This window comes from Photinus pyralis, unplaced genomic scaffold (genome assembly GCF_008802855.1).
Source record: "Photinus pyralis isolate 1611_PpyrPB1 unplaced genomic scaffold, Ppyr1.3 Ppyr1.4_LG3a, whole genome shotgun sequence".
In the NCBI taxonomy this organism is placed as follows: Eukaryota; Metazoa; Arthropoda; class Insecta; order Coleoptera; family Lampyridae; genus Photinus; species Photinus pyralis.
In genome coordinates, this window is record NW_022170509.1 from 16,498,106 (window position 1) to 16,512,840 (window position 14,735).

Sequence of the window (14,735 nt, forward strand, 5' to 3'; positions counted from 1 at the left end):
GGAAAACACTTTTTTTTATTAATTTTGGTGCGTAGAATTCAAAACAATTCGTACTTTTTCGATCAGACTTCTCAATCAAAAGTTATAGACTAGAAACCAATTTCGAAAGAAAATTCAAAGGGCTGTAACTATTGAACTAGTAGCCCAATCTTGGAACTGTTTGAAATTATGGATTCTACAGGCCACATTCTATAAGAAAATTTTTTTCCGGCTCGATCTGAGACAATTTTTTCTTCGGGGCTCAAAAAAAGGCAGTGTATAACCTTCCTTTTTTACCAAAAATCGACTGCACCAAAATTTCTCGGAAAAACACTTTTTCTTATTAATTTTGGTGCGTAGAATCCAAAACAATTCGTACTTTTTCGATCAGACTTCTCAATCAAAAGTTATAGACTAGAAACCAATTTCGAAGGAAAATTCAAAGGGCTGTAACTTTTGAACTAGTAGCCCAATCTTGGAACTGTTTGAAATTATGGATTCTACAGATTAGAAAAGAAACCAATTTCGAAAGAAAATTCAAAGGGCTGTAACTTTTGAACTAGTAGCCCAATTTTGGAACTGAATGAAATTATGGATTCTACAGGCCACATTCTATAAGAAAAATTTTTTTCCCGGTCGATCTGAGATAATGTTTTTTGAGGGCCTCAAAAAAAGGCAGTGTACAACCTTCCTTTTTTACCAAAAATCGACTGCACCAAAATTTCTCGGGAAAACACTTTTTCTTATTAATTTTTGTGCGTAGAATCCAAAACAATTCGTACTTTTTCGATTAGACTTCTCAATCAAAAGTTATAGACTAGAAACAAATTTCGAAAGAAAATTCAAAGGGCTGTAACTTTTGAACTAGTAGCCCAATCTTGGAACTGTTTGAAATTATGGATTCTACAGGTCACATTCTATAAGAAAAATTTTTTTCCGGGTCGATCTGAGACAATTTTTTTTGAGGGCCTCAAAAAAAGGCAGTGTAAACCTTCCTTTTTTACCAAAAATCGACTGCACCAAAATTTCTCGGGAAAACACTTTTTCTTATTAATTTTGGTGCGTAGAATCCAAAACAATTCGTACTTTTTCGATCAGGCTTCTCAATTTTTTTTCCGGGTCTATCTGACAATTTTTTTTTCGGGCCTCAAAAAAAGGAGCGTTTGATTCACAAAGTAGTGACGCAGAGCTCACCTTTTGCGAATTCAACTGTTAGGTATATCAATTCAACAATAGTTTCACCAGTTTTTTTCGTGGCACTAAACGCCAAAAATTCTTCTATATAAAGTATGCCTGTTCATCAAACGGGAAGCAGAGCGAAGGGAGAATAAGTTTTCTGAATGCGATTACAGTCGAAGGGGGAGAGGGGGGGGGGGAAGCATCAATCCTGATTGTGTATAGTATTTGGCATCTTCTCGTTGTTCTGGTATTCAAAAGCGCTTCAACCTTTACAAAACTTCCAAGCTCAAATGTGAGACCTTCTTGGTCATGCCTGAGAAACAGCACCACTATGCCATGTTAGCACACTCCACCTTAATTACTATATTTGTTTAAAAAATCCAACTTGTGTAAATATGTATTAGGTATATATTTAGTTACAGAACAATTATCGCCTCTAATAATCTCTCTGTAATAAAGTAAACAAGCAATTAACAGTAAATGCAGTTGATGCATTTTGCTAGTATATTATTAAAAAGTTAATCATTTGTTATCGATTTGGTTTTTCAAGAGAGTTAATTAACTTTTTAATAAAGATGTATACTGGCCAGTATCATTTTGATATAATAAACATCAATAGTTACATAAAGAAAATAGTTTTATGCTACGTAATCGCCCTATAATTTTGTTATTTAAAATCACATTCAAATTTAACACAACAATTTTAAGAAATTGACAACAAAATAGGGATTTGGTTTAATAACAAAGTACCTACTATAATACAATATACACTAAAATATCAGTCACTAATGGAATGTATTGTATTCTCTATTTCCATGTGAGCGTTACCATATTGCAACTAAATGATAGTTATCACCAATATTACTAAAATTATTCGATCACATTTGTGCATTTAATAAATTAACAAAAAAGTTTCTGCAATATCTAATTGATTTTTTAAAAATAGTCATTTTGTGAGTACAGTTGTATTATTGAGTAAATACATTGCAATTCCCAGCTTTTTACCTTAAAAATTGTGGGAAAAGTTATCACAAAGATAAAATGTTGGGAAGCGTAATATTTTAGCCAACAGCTACCACCCTCAAGTTTTATGTAGAAAATCGGTTGAATATGCAAACAAAAAAATTAATTATCCTACATAGAACTTTGCTCACCAATTTTCTACAAGAAAAGAAGGCAAGAAAAAGCTGCATACAGCTACTTTGGCTTTCTCTACATTACAAACAGTAAAACTAATTCATATGACTAGGCTGCGAGGAATTATCCCAACTGATGGACAAAAAATTAATCCAAAATCACCATTAGCAGTAAATAAAGGAACAATCAATGTCAAAATTTTGCAAAGCTGTCGCATAAAGCTCGTTTTGTGGAGCCGATGAGTTAGTAAGGCCTGTCTCTAACACCGCTAGAGTACCCACAGGGAATTGTTAAAAATACACTAAACTAACTAAACTAGAAAATTATTTGGTGTCGTTCAGTGCGTGTGGTAAGTTATATTTCACGAATTTTCCTCTACAACACAATTTTATGTATGACAAATGGCGAATTTAAATAGGGACCTTTATTAGGCCCAAATATATCAGATGTTCATGCACCCACGGTAGGGGAATTTTGAAACTAAAACACCATTAGAATTTTTAACACTTTTGAAGGAGTTATTTATGAAAGGTGTTTTAATATTAAATTCCAAGTAAAAAATACAGGATCCTGCAACAGTGCGTCAGTCTTTCTTTGCTCATACCTGGTAAAAAATATTAAAAAAACCTTTTGTGTAAATGTCAACTATCGCGCATCCACAGAAATTGTTTTTCAATGTACAGGGTGTTCCATTTTTACGGTCGATTTTTTTAAATAGATTGTTGATGTTTAAAATCGAGGTCGCTACAATTTACCAAAGTGGGGCTTGGAAAACAATTAATAATTTGGTAACATTGACTAAAAACCAAAAAATGAATAGGTTTCCATGCAGAGGTTAAAAAATGAAACCGAAACAACTATGTCTATTGACACCATAAAAATGGCACATTCTGTAAATTCAAAAATAATTTTTGTAGATGCGCAACATTTGCACGAAAAGTTTTTTTAATATTTTTTACCAGGTATGAGCTAGGAAAGACCGACGCACTGTTGCAGGACCCTGTATAAAGCAACGTGGGTTTTCTGAAGAAACAGTAATCTTTACTCATGTTCTAGCTACATGTTAAATATGAAAAATTTCAAAAGTCTGCATCATCTAGAAATATCTCTTCATTTATCCTGGTTGACTAAAAAAGATCCATTATAGTATAACCTATTTTTACTAAGAGGTACTTATTTTTAATTGTCATGGTTGGTACACACTGAACATTAAATATCAATGTCATGAAAGAGTAATTTTTTGCAAAACCCTGTGGCTCTCTATAAATTCAATTAACGGTCAAAAATTATTTAACGGGGTGGTCTTGCTGGTAAAGGGGGCGGTGGAGCACAACGAGCCGGAACTGCCGGCGGACCTCTTTGCGGGAGAGGAGGTAGAGAAGGCTCTGGCCTCGGCGGTGGAGGAGGCGGGCCTTGTGGTTCCGGCCGACTGACAATGTCGTCGTTAATTTCTTCGTATATCGCCGATTCATCGAAGGATGTATTTGTCGGAATAATTTCAGTCGGTAGGTCTCTTGTTGGGATACTAATTACTCCGGCCTAATGAAAGTGATTATTTAATTTTGGGTTAATATTAAGCTTGTGGTATACTTTTGGTATAATGCGTTTTGGTGTCGCAGGCGATTTCACTGGTGGTGGCGGCCTTGACGGTGGTCCTGGGCGAGGTGGTATCATAGTTTTTGAAGCTTCCGGAATACCTAAACCTAAACACATTCGAGTTTAATATTTAGTAAACTACAGGATCATACAGTTGTATTCCGGTTGAGCGCTGGGTGTGTATAGCGGGACTGTATTACTCGAACATAGGCCTATTTCCTCTTTAGCTTGTTCAACCCAGTTCGCAGTTTTTAAAGATATGGTTAAATTGTAATCTAGAACCTAAAATAATGAATTAAACACAAAATAAAATCCAATGAAGCACGTACTCTCACAGACTTTTTTGCTGCAGCTGTCAATGCACATTGGCCATCTCTAAACGTAACCCACATTGTTTCACAAACAAACCGAACCAATACAACCTCTCCAATTTGAGCTAATTCTTGCAAGAGCGCCATCATTAAATTGTCATCGAAAATAGTACCTTCGTCATTTTCCACAGTACCTTCATAATGAACAATAATAGTGCCATCTGGAGGACCTAAATCCGCTATAACTTGATAGAACACCTTTTCGCGTAAATCAGAATTTATTGTGCACGCTTCAATGTCAATCACAGCGACAACAGGCCTATGGTCGCTTTGCTTTAGATCTGCTCTTCCATAATGCACCAGATTACCTGGAGAACAATTATCACTATTACTACTTCCACCGTCAAAAAACGACGGACGCCGTTTCCAGAGGACTCGATCAGTCCAAGCTGGCGCTCGACACTTTTCACTAGTATCATAATCATCACTGAATAAGTCGTACTTATAAGTTGGAGGAAAAGTTATATCCCCCTCCAAGAAGTTTTTGAATACATTTCCCGCCTCTTGCTGTTTCTACAATGACGCTGTATTAATTTCCCAAGCAACATGCACTAAACAGTACCTTTAATTGATCGTTCTCCAGAATGGCGTTCAGTTCATTTTGCTTAATAAGCTCTTTCATCTCGTCTTTATCCATATCTACACGATAATTAAAATCCCCACACCAAAACAAATATTCGTGAGAATTCAGCGAGCGTCCCTAAAATTCTTAATAAAATTTCGTAAACTGCAACATGGCTATTACCATGGGAAAGCTTATGCGACGTGTAATTTCGTTGTAATCGGCGTTGCGCTCCGCTACTTGCGACTGACCGGCAGCAAAATGAGCGCAAACGAAACATAGCGATGTGGCGTAAAAAACGCATCGTATAGCCGCTGCACCCTTATTTCCTGCAACAATGTCAATGCAGGTACTAAAAATTTCGTACACTAACAAATTAAGCTATCTAAAATTAACTAGTCCCAGACTGTTATGCTTTGATACATTAGCCCCCCCAAAAAAATTGTCTGTAAATTAAGGTCTCCAAAGTCGCGATGCAGCGAGATAACATACATCTGACAACAGCGCCATATTCTTTGTTACCCCCACCACTGTTCGGGCCGGTGCGCATCTGTGACGCGCAGGCTTGGCACAGCAGCCGTTAACCATGGAAGGGAAAATTGACGCCCCCGCCAAGTGTGAATTGCGATTTGCGATTAGATTTCTGTGGTTTAAAAGGTCAACCCCTATTGAATTTCATCGCCAGTTGACCGGTGTGTATGGAGAAGTGTGTAGGCATAACAAAATATGTGTAAGTGGTGCAGGTAATTCGCAGAAGGCCGTACAAGCGTGCACCACGACCGCGGACGTCCCTCAGTTTCAAACGAAACAGTGGGGAAAATTGGGGAACTCTTGTTTGCGTATCAAGGAAATTATTATTAACCACCCTCAAAACAGGCCTGATTTGGCCCCCAGTGACTACTATTTGTTCCCCATCTTGAAGCAACACCTGACCCTGTATGCTTTATAAATTTGTCTGCATCAGTTTGACTCAGAAAGCACTTTTTTGATACTACTAACAATTACGGAAATACCTACATTAAAATATACAGGGCGTTCCATTAAAAAAAATAAGGTTAGGCACGACATCTTTTCACCTGAGCTTGTATACTGCTAGCCAGCCCGTATGGCGCAGTTCAGTTAAAGCTGAACTGTGGTGCCAAGGGTCCCTGGTTCGAATTCGGGCACGGATATTTGTAAATGTATAGTGGGTTGGGTTGGTAAAGCAACCTTGGCTGAAACCCCGCCCACTCAAAAATAAAGGCAAAATAAAATAAAATAAATACTTCATACATTTTTCTGTATCTCTCGAGGTATCTATTTTAACTAAGAATTTACCCCTATCTCTTAAGCGAGCGAATATTTCCAAATTTTGACTTTACCCTTTTATGTTTGATCCAACAAAAGCACTTGACGCCTATAGGATACCACTAGCAATTACGGAAATACCCTACAAAGGTATCGAAAATAGGACACCCTGTTTGCAATGTACCATGATAACTAGCTTTAAAAATTGTTATTAGGTACAATTAGAGAAAAATTTGTTAAACAATTAAATACAAAGATTTTTTTGTCATTTTACCTGTCTTTGCATTAAGCAAAACTGAAATTAAACACGCAGCCACAGCTTGAGAAACGTGATTACTTTTTAAATAGCAATTAAAAAAGCTTTTTTTACAGCTCAAAAACAGACCAATCACTTTTTTTACTTTAGTAATAATAATAATAATAATAAATGACTTTAATAGACAATTTCTATACAGAGCCTGTCTAAATGGCGGAGTTCAGACAGGGATATCATCCGTGTCTGCTCTTCCACTCAACCTTTAATTTATTTTATGTTAGTGTATTTAACTAGACAGGTCATGATACATACTAAAAGTGAAACAAAAAATGGAGTAGTACATCTAAAACTCAAGAAACAAGATAATTATATATAGACAATTAAGATGTGGTTTACAAAGTAAGCTGTTAATTGTTTTTAACACGGAAATATTTTACATATTTATTATGTTTTTAGGAGGAGTCGACGAACACTAACTTTGAATTTATCTGGTACATAACATTTTACATCTGCTGGCAAAGTATTACATACATGAGCAATCGCGTACGAATATGACCTCTGAAATATTCCTTTTTTATGCTGCGGAATGGTTATGTGGTCTTTACGGCGAATGTTAATGTTATGTACATCACTGTGCGAAAAGTTATTTTGTTATAAAGATAAGGGGGTAACTTAAAGGTTACGATTTTGTGAAAAAGAACGGAAGCACGAAGTAAGCGTCTTTTCTCCATCTTTAACCATTTAATTTCTGATAATTTATGTGATACCAAAGATTAGTCTTAGGCACGATTTTTGTACAACCTCTATCCTTCTAGAATTACGGTCAGTGAGACAAGGGCCATACACTGTAGAACAGTGGCTGAAATGCGAAAGAACCAAAGAATTACATAATAGAATTTTTGAATTTGAATTTAGAAGGTGCTTAATCCCATAAATATACCTCAATCCCGCGTAGGCACGTTGTATACACACCTTGATATGTTCCTCAAATCTTAAAGTAGAGTCTATAATTAAACCAAGGTTTTTAACATGATTAACAAATGACAAAGACTGATTGTTGATTTGAATATTTAACTTAGATGTTATCTGTTCCCGATTGAATAAATTATGTGTTGAGCCAAATAAAAGAATTTTACTTTTCTCCACATTTATATGCAGAGAGTGATCTGTGGTTGCTTAGATCCCTGTTAATAATCGCATTAGCGGTATCGATGTTGCACTCTTCAAACCCATAATATAATTGGGTGTCATCCGCGTAGGCGTGATAGTTTACGTGTTTTATTGAAGTAAAGATCTGGGAAGTATAAATAACAAAAGAGGCCCAAGTATTGAACCTTGAGGAACCCCATAGTGGATCGATTTGCGACTAGAGGCTAATTCATTATTGACAACTATTTGGGCTCGGCCATGTAAATAGCTTGATAGTAATAATATACAATTTTTTCCTAAACCTATGTAATGCAATATGGAAACTAAAATGTTATGATTAACCGTATCAAAGGCTTTCGTGAAGTCTAGTAGAATTAAAACTATAATCTTATTTTTGTCCATATCAGTAATGATGTCATCTGTAACCTTTAATAGTGCAGTTTCACAACTATAACCACTTCTGAATCCAGACTGTAAACAAGGCAAAATGTTAAATTTCGCAAGGTGCGACTCTAATTGAAGGTACAACACTTTTTCGTATATTTTTGATAATACTGGCAGTATACTGATAGGTCTCAGATCTGACAAGTTCTCGGGATTACTTTTTTTAGGTAGAGGGTGCACCATGGAAACTTTCCAACAATCTGGGAATACCGAATGTTCCAATGAAAAATTTATTAAATGTATTAAAACAGGGAGCACAGAGGGACAGCACAGTTTCAACATTTTGAAAGATATGTCATCTATTCCCGCCGTATTTGACTTAATTGAGTTAATAATTGTAAGAATACTGTTTGCATCAATCATGGTAAATTCAAATTTATCTCCTACTGGCACGACACAGTTTGATCTATAAAAATGTACTAAAGTACTGTTGTCTTTCGACTTATTTTTCACAGAGGATATAAAAAAATCATTTATGTCATCGACATTATCAAAATGAGGGGGTAATTTAGTGTCCTTATTTTTATGTGCAAGACCTAGGTTTCCTAATTCTTTGTAAATATTAGTTTTGAGAGAAATATTTTTCAGTTGATATTCAAGGTACGCCCGTTTCTCTATTATAATGGCAGTATTCACTATAGGTTTCGTAACATTTTATAGTATCGCCAGTGACCAGCATCCTTGGTTTTACGAAATTTTGTCCCTGCATTATCACGTAATTTCATCATGCGTTTTAGAGTATCCGTTAACCATGGTGCTACCTTTTTCGTTATCCTTGCTTGCCTTCTTGAAGCGTGAATGTTAAACAAATTAACTATTGCACTATTAAAAAGCGTTACCTTATCATTAATATTCGACATTTGATAAAAATTATTCCAATCGATGCACTGAAGATCCATAAGAAATCTATCGAAGTCGATTAAATTTAAGTTTCGATAAACAATATTGTTTAGTTGGACCCTAAGCACCAGAAGATTTCAACAAGGTTTGTCAATGAAGAGATTTTTGGTCAAATTACAATTTATTCATTATTGAATCCGAATATTCCAGAAATCCCAATAGACATGAGACGGCATAAATAACTAAGGCGGATATGACTCAATCTTTCATGGAAATATGCAGTGGCGTAACTGGGTAGGTGCCAAAGGTGCCGGGGCACCGCGCTCTGAAGGCGGGAAGGCGCATCGGAGGCGCTGAAGCACCGAGGGCACTAAGTCGGGATGGGCTGTACGCGGTGTACCGTATAGGCCAGTCATAAAAGACACGAACGGCGGTTAAATTCTAATAGTTTGCTAAAGACGAATACAGGGTGCACTGAAATATAATTAAAACTAAATTTACGGTCCTTTAGGATGAATGGAACATCCAAGGGATTTCAGCGCATTTTTGTGTGGCAGATCAGTACTTTTATTAGCCAGTTTTGACTCCACAATCAATAAGATCTTGTCGAGGGCTACCACATTCCCTTTGTCGGTACCCGCTTCTGACGCCCCCACAGACGACGGATGTATACAAAGTTTGATTCAAAACACTTGTACCGCGCTATGTTAAGTGCCTCAATATGAATGGCGACTATGTTGAAAAATGGCCTAAGAGTGTAGCTTCCAAATGTATATAATAAAAGTTGTTTCTTACACTTTCTTAATTTTTTATTTCAAAACGTCTGTTACTTTCTGGATAGCCCTTGTAGTACAAAGTTACAGCGGTAGAAAAAGGCTACAGAAACTAATAATAATAATACTTTATTTGTGATCTATACGATAGTCTGTATTAGTGTGACCAGCATTTGCACCCCTATTCTAAGACGCAATCATTTCTACGACTTATACCCCATGCCATAGCTAAATTTGACGCGAAAATTGAAAACATTATAAATAAATGTATTTCTATTCTTCGTTAAGGCTTCGTTATTCAAAGCATTTTTCTAAAATTTAAGTAGTGCACCGCTTTTAAAATTTCGTGTAGTTTCTCTCAAAAATGGACAGTGTTTTATTAATTAGAGCTAAATGGTAACTAATAAGGCGCCAAAATATGGTAGGGCGCCAAAACCTGATCCGGCACCGCTTCGGCAAATACCTAGTTACGCCACTGGAAATATGCACTGTTTGCTCTAAAACATTCTGAAACATCCTTGAGCACTCGAGAACATTCTAGAAAGAATTGTTTCGAGTCAGTTCCAATTTCAACGCTGAAGTGATAAATAATTCGCGCTTTTATAAATTGTGTACAAGTGAGTGCTAAATAATAATTGCAAGAAATACAAACCTGCAGCTCCACCAAGTCCAGTTTTAACGCAATCAATTGCAACATCCTTGATATACGGGATGTGTTCTGGCCTTACAAACAAATACAAGCAAACACCAACCAATTGCTGATAGGTGACCAGTACATAGGGTCGATCGCGAGAAAGTACCTTTTGAAGCTCATCGGCCCACGCTTTGGCATTCTCGCTGCTCGCCGCCATTATATTGGCGGCATTTAAATCAACAATTTCTTCAAATCCTATTGCAAACAAATCTATAGGTACTGAAGGTTTGTCATTTTGATGCGTTAAGTCAACAAGTGAGCCCGCGTTAATTACGTGAGAGTCTAATAACCAGTCAGCTAATGACACATCCTTATATACCACACTGCGGAAATGCTTTCCGCCATTCACATTGTATGTACCTATAGCTACACGAATAGGTAATGGAGATGTATACTCCATGTAACGTCTGCACATCTCCCTAAGTACATGTTGTGGTGCTAAAACAAATCCATACAACATACACAAATCACAAAAAAATCATTTATACCGTGAAGTGTATTATAGGGTAATAGTGTTCGTGCACGATCCGCTAACTCAGTGTTTAAGGTTGATCCCATTAATAATATATCAATTGCTTCTTGTTTAGAATTATCAAGAAGATTGTTCTGAATAGTCCTCGCCGCAGAACGGGCTCCATCCATAATCTATAATGAATGAAAAGCTCATCTAACAACCTTTTACGTTATTCGAACCTTTGATCCCCCTTGTATGGCACCAGTGCCAGCATAGATCTTACTAACTTCGTTGCCATTATTTATCCACATCTGCTTAAAAACCTCTTCGAAACGTGAGACAGTTTGCTTTTTATCAACGAGTTGCATCACCTGCAACTGTTTCCCTAATACTTCTAATCCAAAAAACGTTTGGACACAATTTGTTCTATCTAAGCAATCTAAACAATTTGTTCTAATAGTTCCTATTTGTAAGCTGAAAATATTAACATTTACACAGCTTTCAAATCGTACGGAATTGAATCACCTATATACAGTATTGGCATCGGCTTGATAAAAACCGAATTCTTGAAGTTGCGACTCCACCCTAGCTTTTAACTTGGATAAGTTCGCTTGGTTTCCACCTCTGCACTCTTGATGATAGTCGAATACTATGTGAGGGATATCGGAGTGATTTGATTCTTTGTGGTGTTTCTGTAAAGTAATATCGAAATGGTTAAATGGTGGAGTAAAACCAGATGGCGCTCTATAATAAAAAATTTGGCTTGGTATTCTAACATTAGTATTAATATTGATGCTTTGCCTTGAATAAATTTAACATACCTGAAAATCGTGACTAAGCATAGCCTCGCCTTCTTTGCTACCAATCACGCTTGTCCCGAGCAAATTCACGATAACCTGTTTCCCGTACCTACTTTTAATCATCGACATATGTCTATCAAACGCTGCATTCGAAGCTTCGTAGCCCCGAGAAATTTTCACTTTATGCGAGCCGACCTATGGATTTTGAATAGCTTAACACTATCGACCAAATAAAAAACATACTAACGTACTTGCACTCCGGGTTGTTCCCAAAACAACGGCACTGAACCCCTTGTTTGTATATAGGACGTGACTTCGTTATCTAAAAATATAACTTGCTCGGTCTCCACAAAGTTGGCGACGTGTCCTTCGTCATTAGTTCCCCTCACATTGAATCTGCAAAGTATAAATTCGCCTTAGGGGGTTAAGGTGAAGGCGGTTACCTTGTTCCGGCTCTTTCGCAACTTAACCTCGAAATAACAGCAGCGAGAGCCTTACGGTGTCCGACATAGACTGTACGAACTTCAACTGAACCACACATTGCCCGGACTAGCCATGAGCTGCAGTCGACATCGAATCTCACTAAGTGTATGTGAAGCATCCTATTCCTATAAGATTTATATTTGTTATTTCCGCTACTAGAGAAGAAGATTAGTAGTTACTGAGAAAGAAGGAATTGTGCCATCTACAATTCATTTTCTATAATTTTTGTTTTTCTACGTTTTGAGATAAAAGCGCGCGATCGTGATTTTCGTCAGAAAACACAAGACTCCACTGATTGATGACGGAGAAGTCCAGTGTGTTGAGGTGACGCGTTATTATTATTATTACTAGGAACGTAAACGTAAAAAATACTGTCGGATTTCCATATTGGTGCTGATTGTTTTTCAACTCTCATTAACGACTGTTAATTATGAAAAACAATTTTTCGATTAATGGGTCTAATTAAAGAACTGTTATCAACAAATTGACTACAAAAGCAAATCATAAGAACCTTTGGCTGTTTTTTGGCATGGCGGATTGGCTACAGAGGACCCTTAGACAGATGCTAGAACAGTGGGTGGAGACTTAAAGAATCACTCACTGGAATATACAGCCTGAACTGCGACAGGCTATGCGATCTATAAAAGCCTCACAGCCAAAGGCTAAAGAAATATTATCTTTAAGCAAGGGAAGGCTGCAAATCCGAGTACAAATCCGAACAGGGCTCGTCACTTACCATCTAAATAAGATAGGTATAGTCGGAACATAATAAATGGCAGCTGAAACAACGGAATATGTTCTCTGCTTAAGGGAGGCCACACTAATAATATGAAACTGCTCTAAGAACAAGTAAGGGCACTTGGATTTTGCCATATCATTGTTGCTCGAGCAAGCAGGTGTAGAACTTTAGGCATATATGGTTAAAATTTCAAAGAAATACCTTGATAAATAAAGAAGTTGACACTGACTGCGCATGCGCACATCTAATTTTTGCAATATCAATTATGTTGCCTTTAACAGAAGCATCTGTGATTAAAATTTCAAAAAGTTATCTCGATAAATAACAGTTGATATTGCGCATCATGCATTAATCTGATGTTTACAATATGCGATATCTTTGCTTACACTAAAAACAACTTTGGTTAAAATTTCAAAGAAATATCTTCATAAATAAGAAAATTGCCATTGCGATATGCGATATGTTTGCCTTCGCCAGAAATATCTGTGGTTAAAATTTCAACAAAATATATTAATAAATAAGGAAGCTGACATTGCGCATGCGCAGTTTAATTGTCAAGATTTTCCTTGACTCAGGTGCTAGAATTTTCGTTGGAAAATGTGCTATAATTTTCGTTGGAAAATGCGCTAAAAATTCAGCTGTGAATTGTGATCAACAAACTGGAGATGTTGAACACCTGAAACCTTAATATTCCCTTCCATTTCTTACATTTACATAATTAAATGAACATTAATCTCTTTTTGCAAGCTACAAAAATCAATAATAAAAGCATTACTTAATTTGTAATAGCCTTCTTGTCTCATGTATATTTATTAGTTATTCCATTGATTATACACACCACCTGTGTTATTCACATAATGAATAAAGAGATACAGGGTGTCCTATTATAGTGAGCCACTTTTGAGAGTCACCTGGTACCTATACTCAAAAATATTTTTTGAGTTATACCATGGACAGAACATACATAATATTATTTCATGCTGTGGTCTTGGACAAGAGACCGATCCCTATTTCCAGATTTCTACTTAAATGGTCTGAGATAACTACGTACAACTGTAATCTCTGAACCACATTCTCCACATCTAGCACCCTGTATAATTTTGTACTATACGCCAACTAATATGACACACCTTACTGTAGAAAATTACCAATTACCAGAAAAATCTATGATCCGTTTGAGACGTTTTCTGCTTCCTTTGGGCACATAACGTCAAGTCTAACGGATTCCCTCCACTCTGCCCGGAATACCAAGAAAAATAAAACGTGCCAGAGTTTAGTACTTTTCTAACCTACAAAAAGGTGATTTACGCGTCTAGAATTACGGTGCCCTACAGTTACCTCAATAATTTTCTCTTCGTTCTGCTGATAGTGCAAGGGAACAAATTGTGTTTGCGTTATTCTGAACACCTCCGAATCGCCTATTTTCCCAATTGAAAAGCATCCGGTTATCATTACAAGATACAAAACGCTAGAGTCGCCGGCATTTAGCTGTAGTACACCCAGACATCCGTAAGCGTCCAATATTTTCGTGTACAACTTTTTTACAGCCTCCGTTTCTTGAGAAGCTTAAAGTTTTACAATTAAACGTGTGTTAAGCACATAAGAATTCCTTACAAAGCACTGCAACTGCTTGCGACTCAAATAGTAACGTCTCCTCTTTGCCACGATGCTCTAAAAGGATACTATGCGGACTAGGCGGCTTTGATTTCTCCAACACACGAAAACCCTTGTACATAGCCATCGCAAAATCCGTTTTTTATCACATTATTCGAAAACGAGAATTGGTGGCAGAAATAAACAGCTGATTTCTTTATGAACTTAAATTAACACACAGTCCATAATCCCTTCGAATGACGAATGTACGAACGTAAACCATAATTTCCAATTTCGAATTATTTCCTATAAGCCAATGACATTAAAAATTAATTAAAAGTTGATATTGATAATCAAATCACTGGCTGGCAAGTTTGACAATTCTCCTCGCCATGTTAT

The 14,735-nt window shown here is 36.6% G+C and overlaps 1 protein-coding gene across 2 annotated transcripts; it reads right to left on the reverse strand.

Annotated features, from left to right (window-relative positions):
* Positions 1-1,542: 1,542 nt before the first annotated feature.
* On the reverse strand, positions 1,543-14,735 carry LOC116165504 (synaptojanin-1). 2 transcript variants are annotated; one of them, XM_031480001.1, is made up of 16 exons: positions 14,358-14,735; positions 14,082-14,308; positions 13,899-14,032; positions 11,965-12,129; positions 11,773-11,917; positions 11,543-11,716; positions 11,247-11,413; positions 10,961-11,195; positions 10,756-10,912; positions 10,226-10,705; positions 5,008-5,153; positions 4,825-4,962; positions 4,221-4,775; positions 4,044-4,173; positions 3,886-3,992; positions 1,543-3,834 (listed from the first exon to the last, which is right to left on the reverse strand). In XM_031480001.1, exons 1-16 carry the CDS (start codon positions 14,482-14,484, stop codon positions 3,586-3,588), a joined length of 3,336 nt encoding a protein of 1,111 aa, XP_031335861.1. In that variant the 5' UTR covers positions 14,485-14,735; the 3' UTR covers positions 1,543-3,585. The 2 variants fall into 2 exon arrangements, with proteins under 2 accessions (XP_031335861.1, XP_031335860.1); XM_031480000.1 differs by having other exon boundaries at positions 3,886-3,998.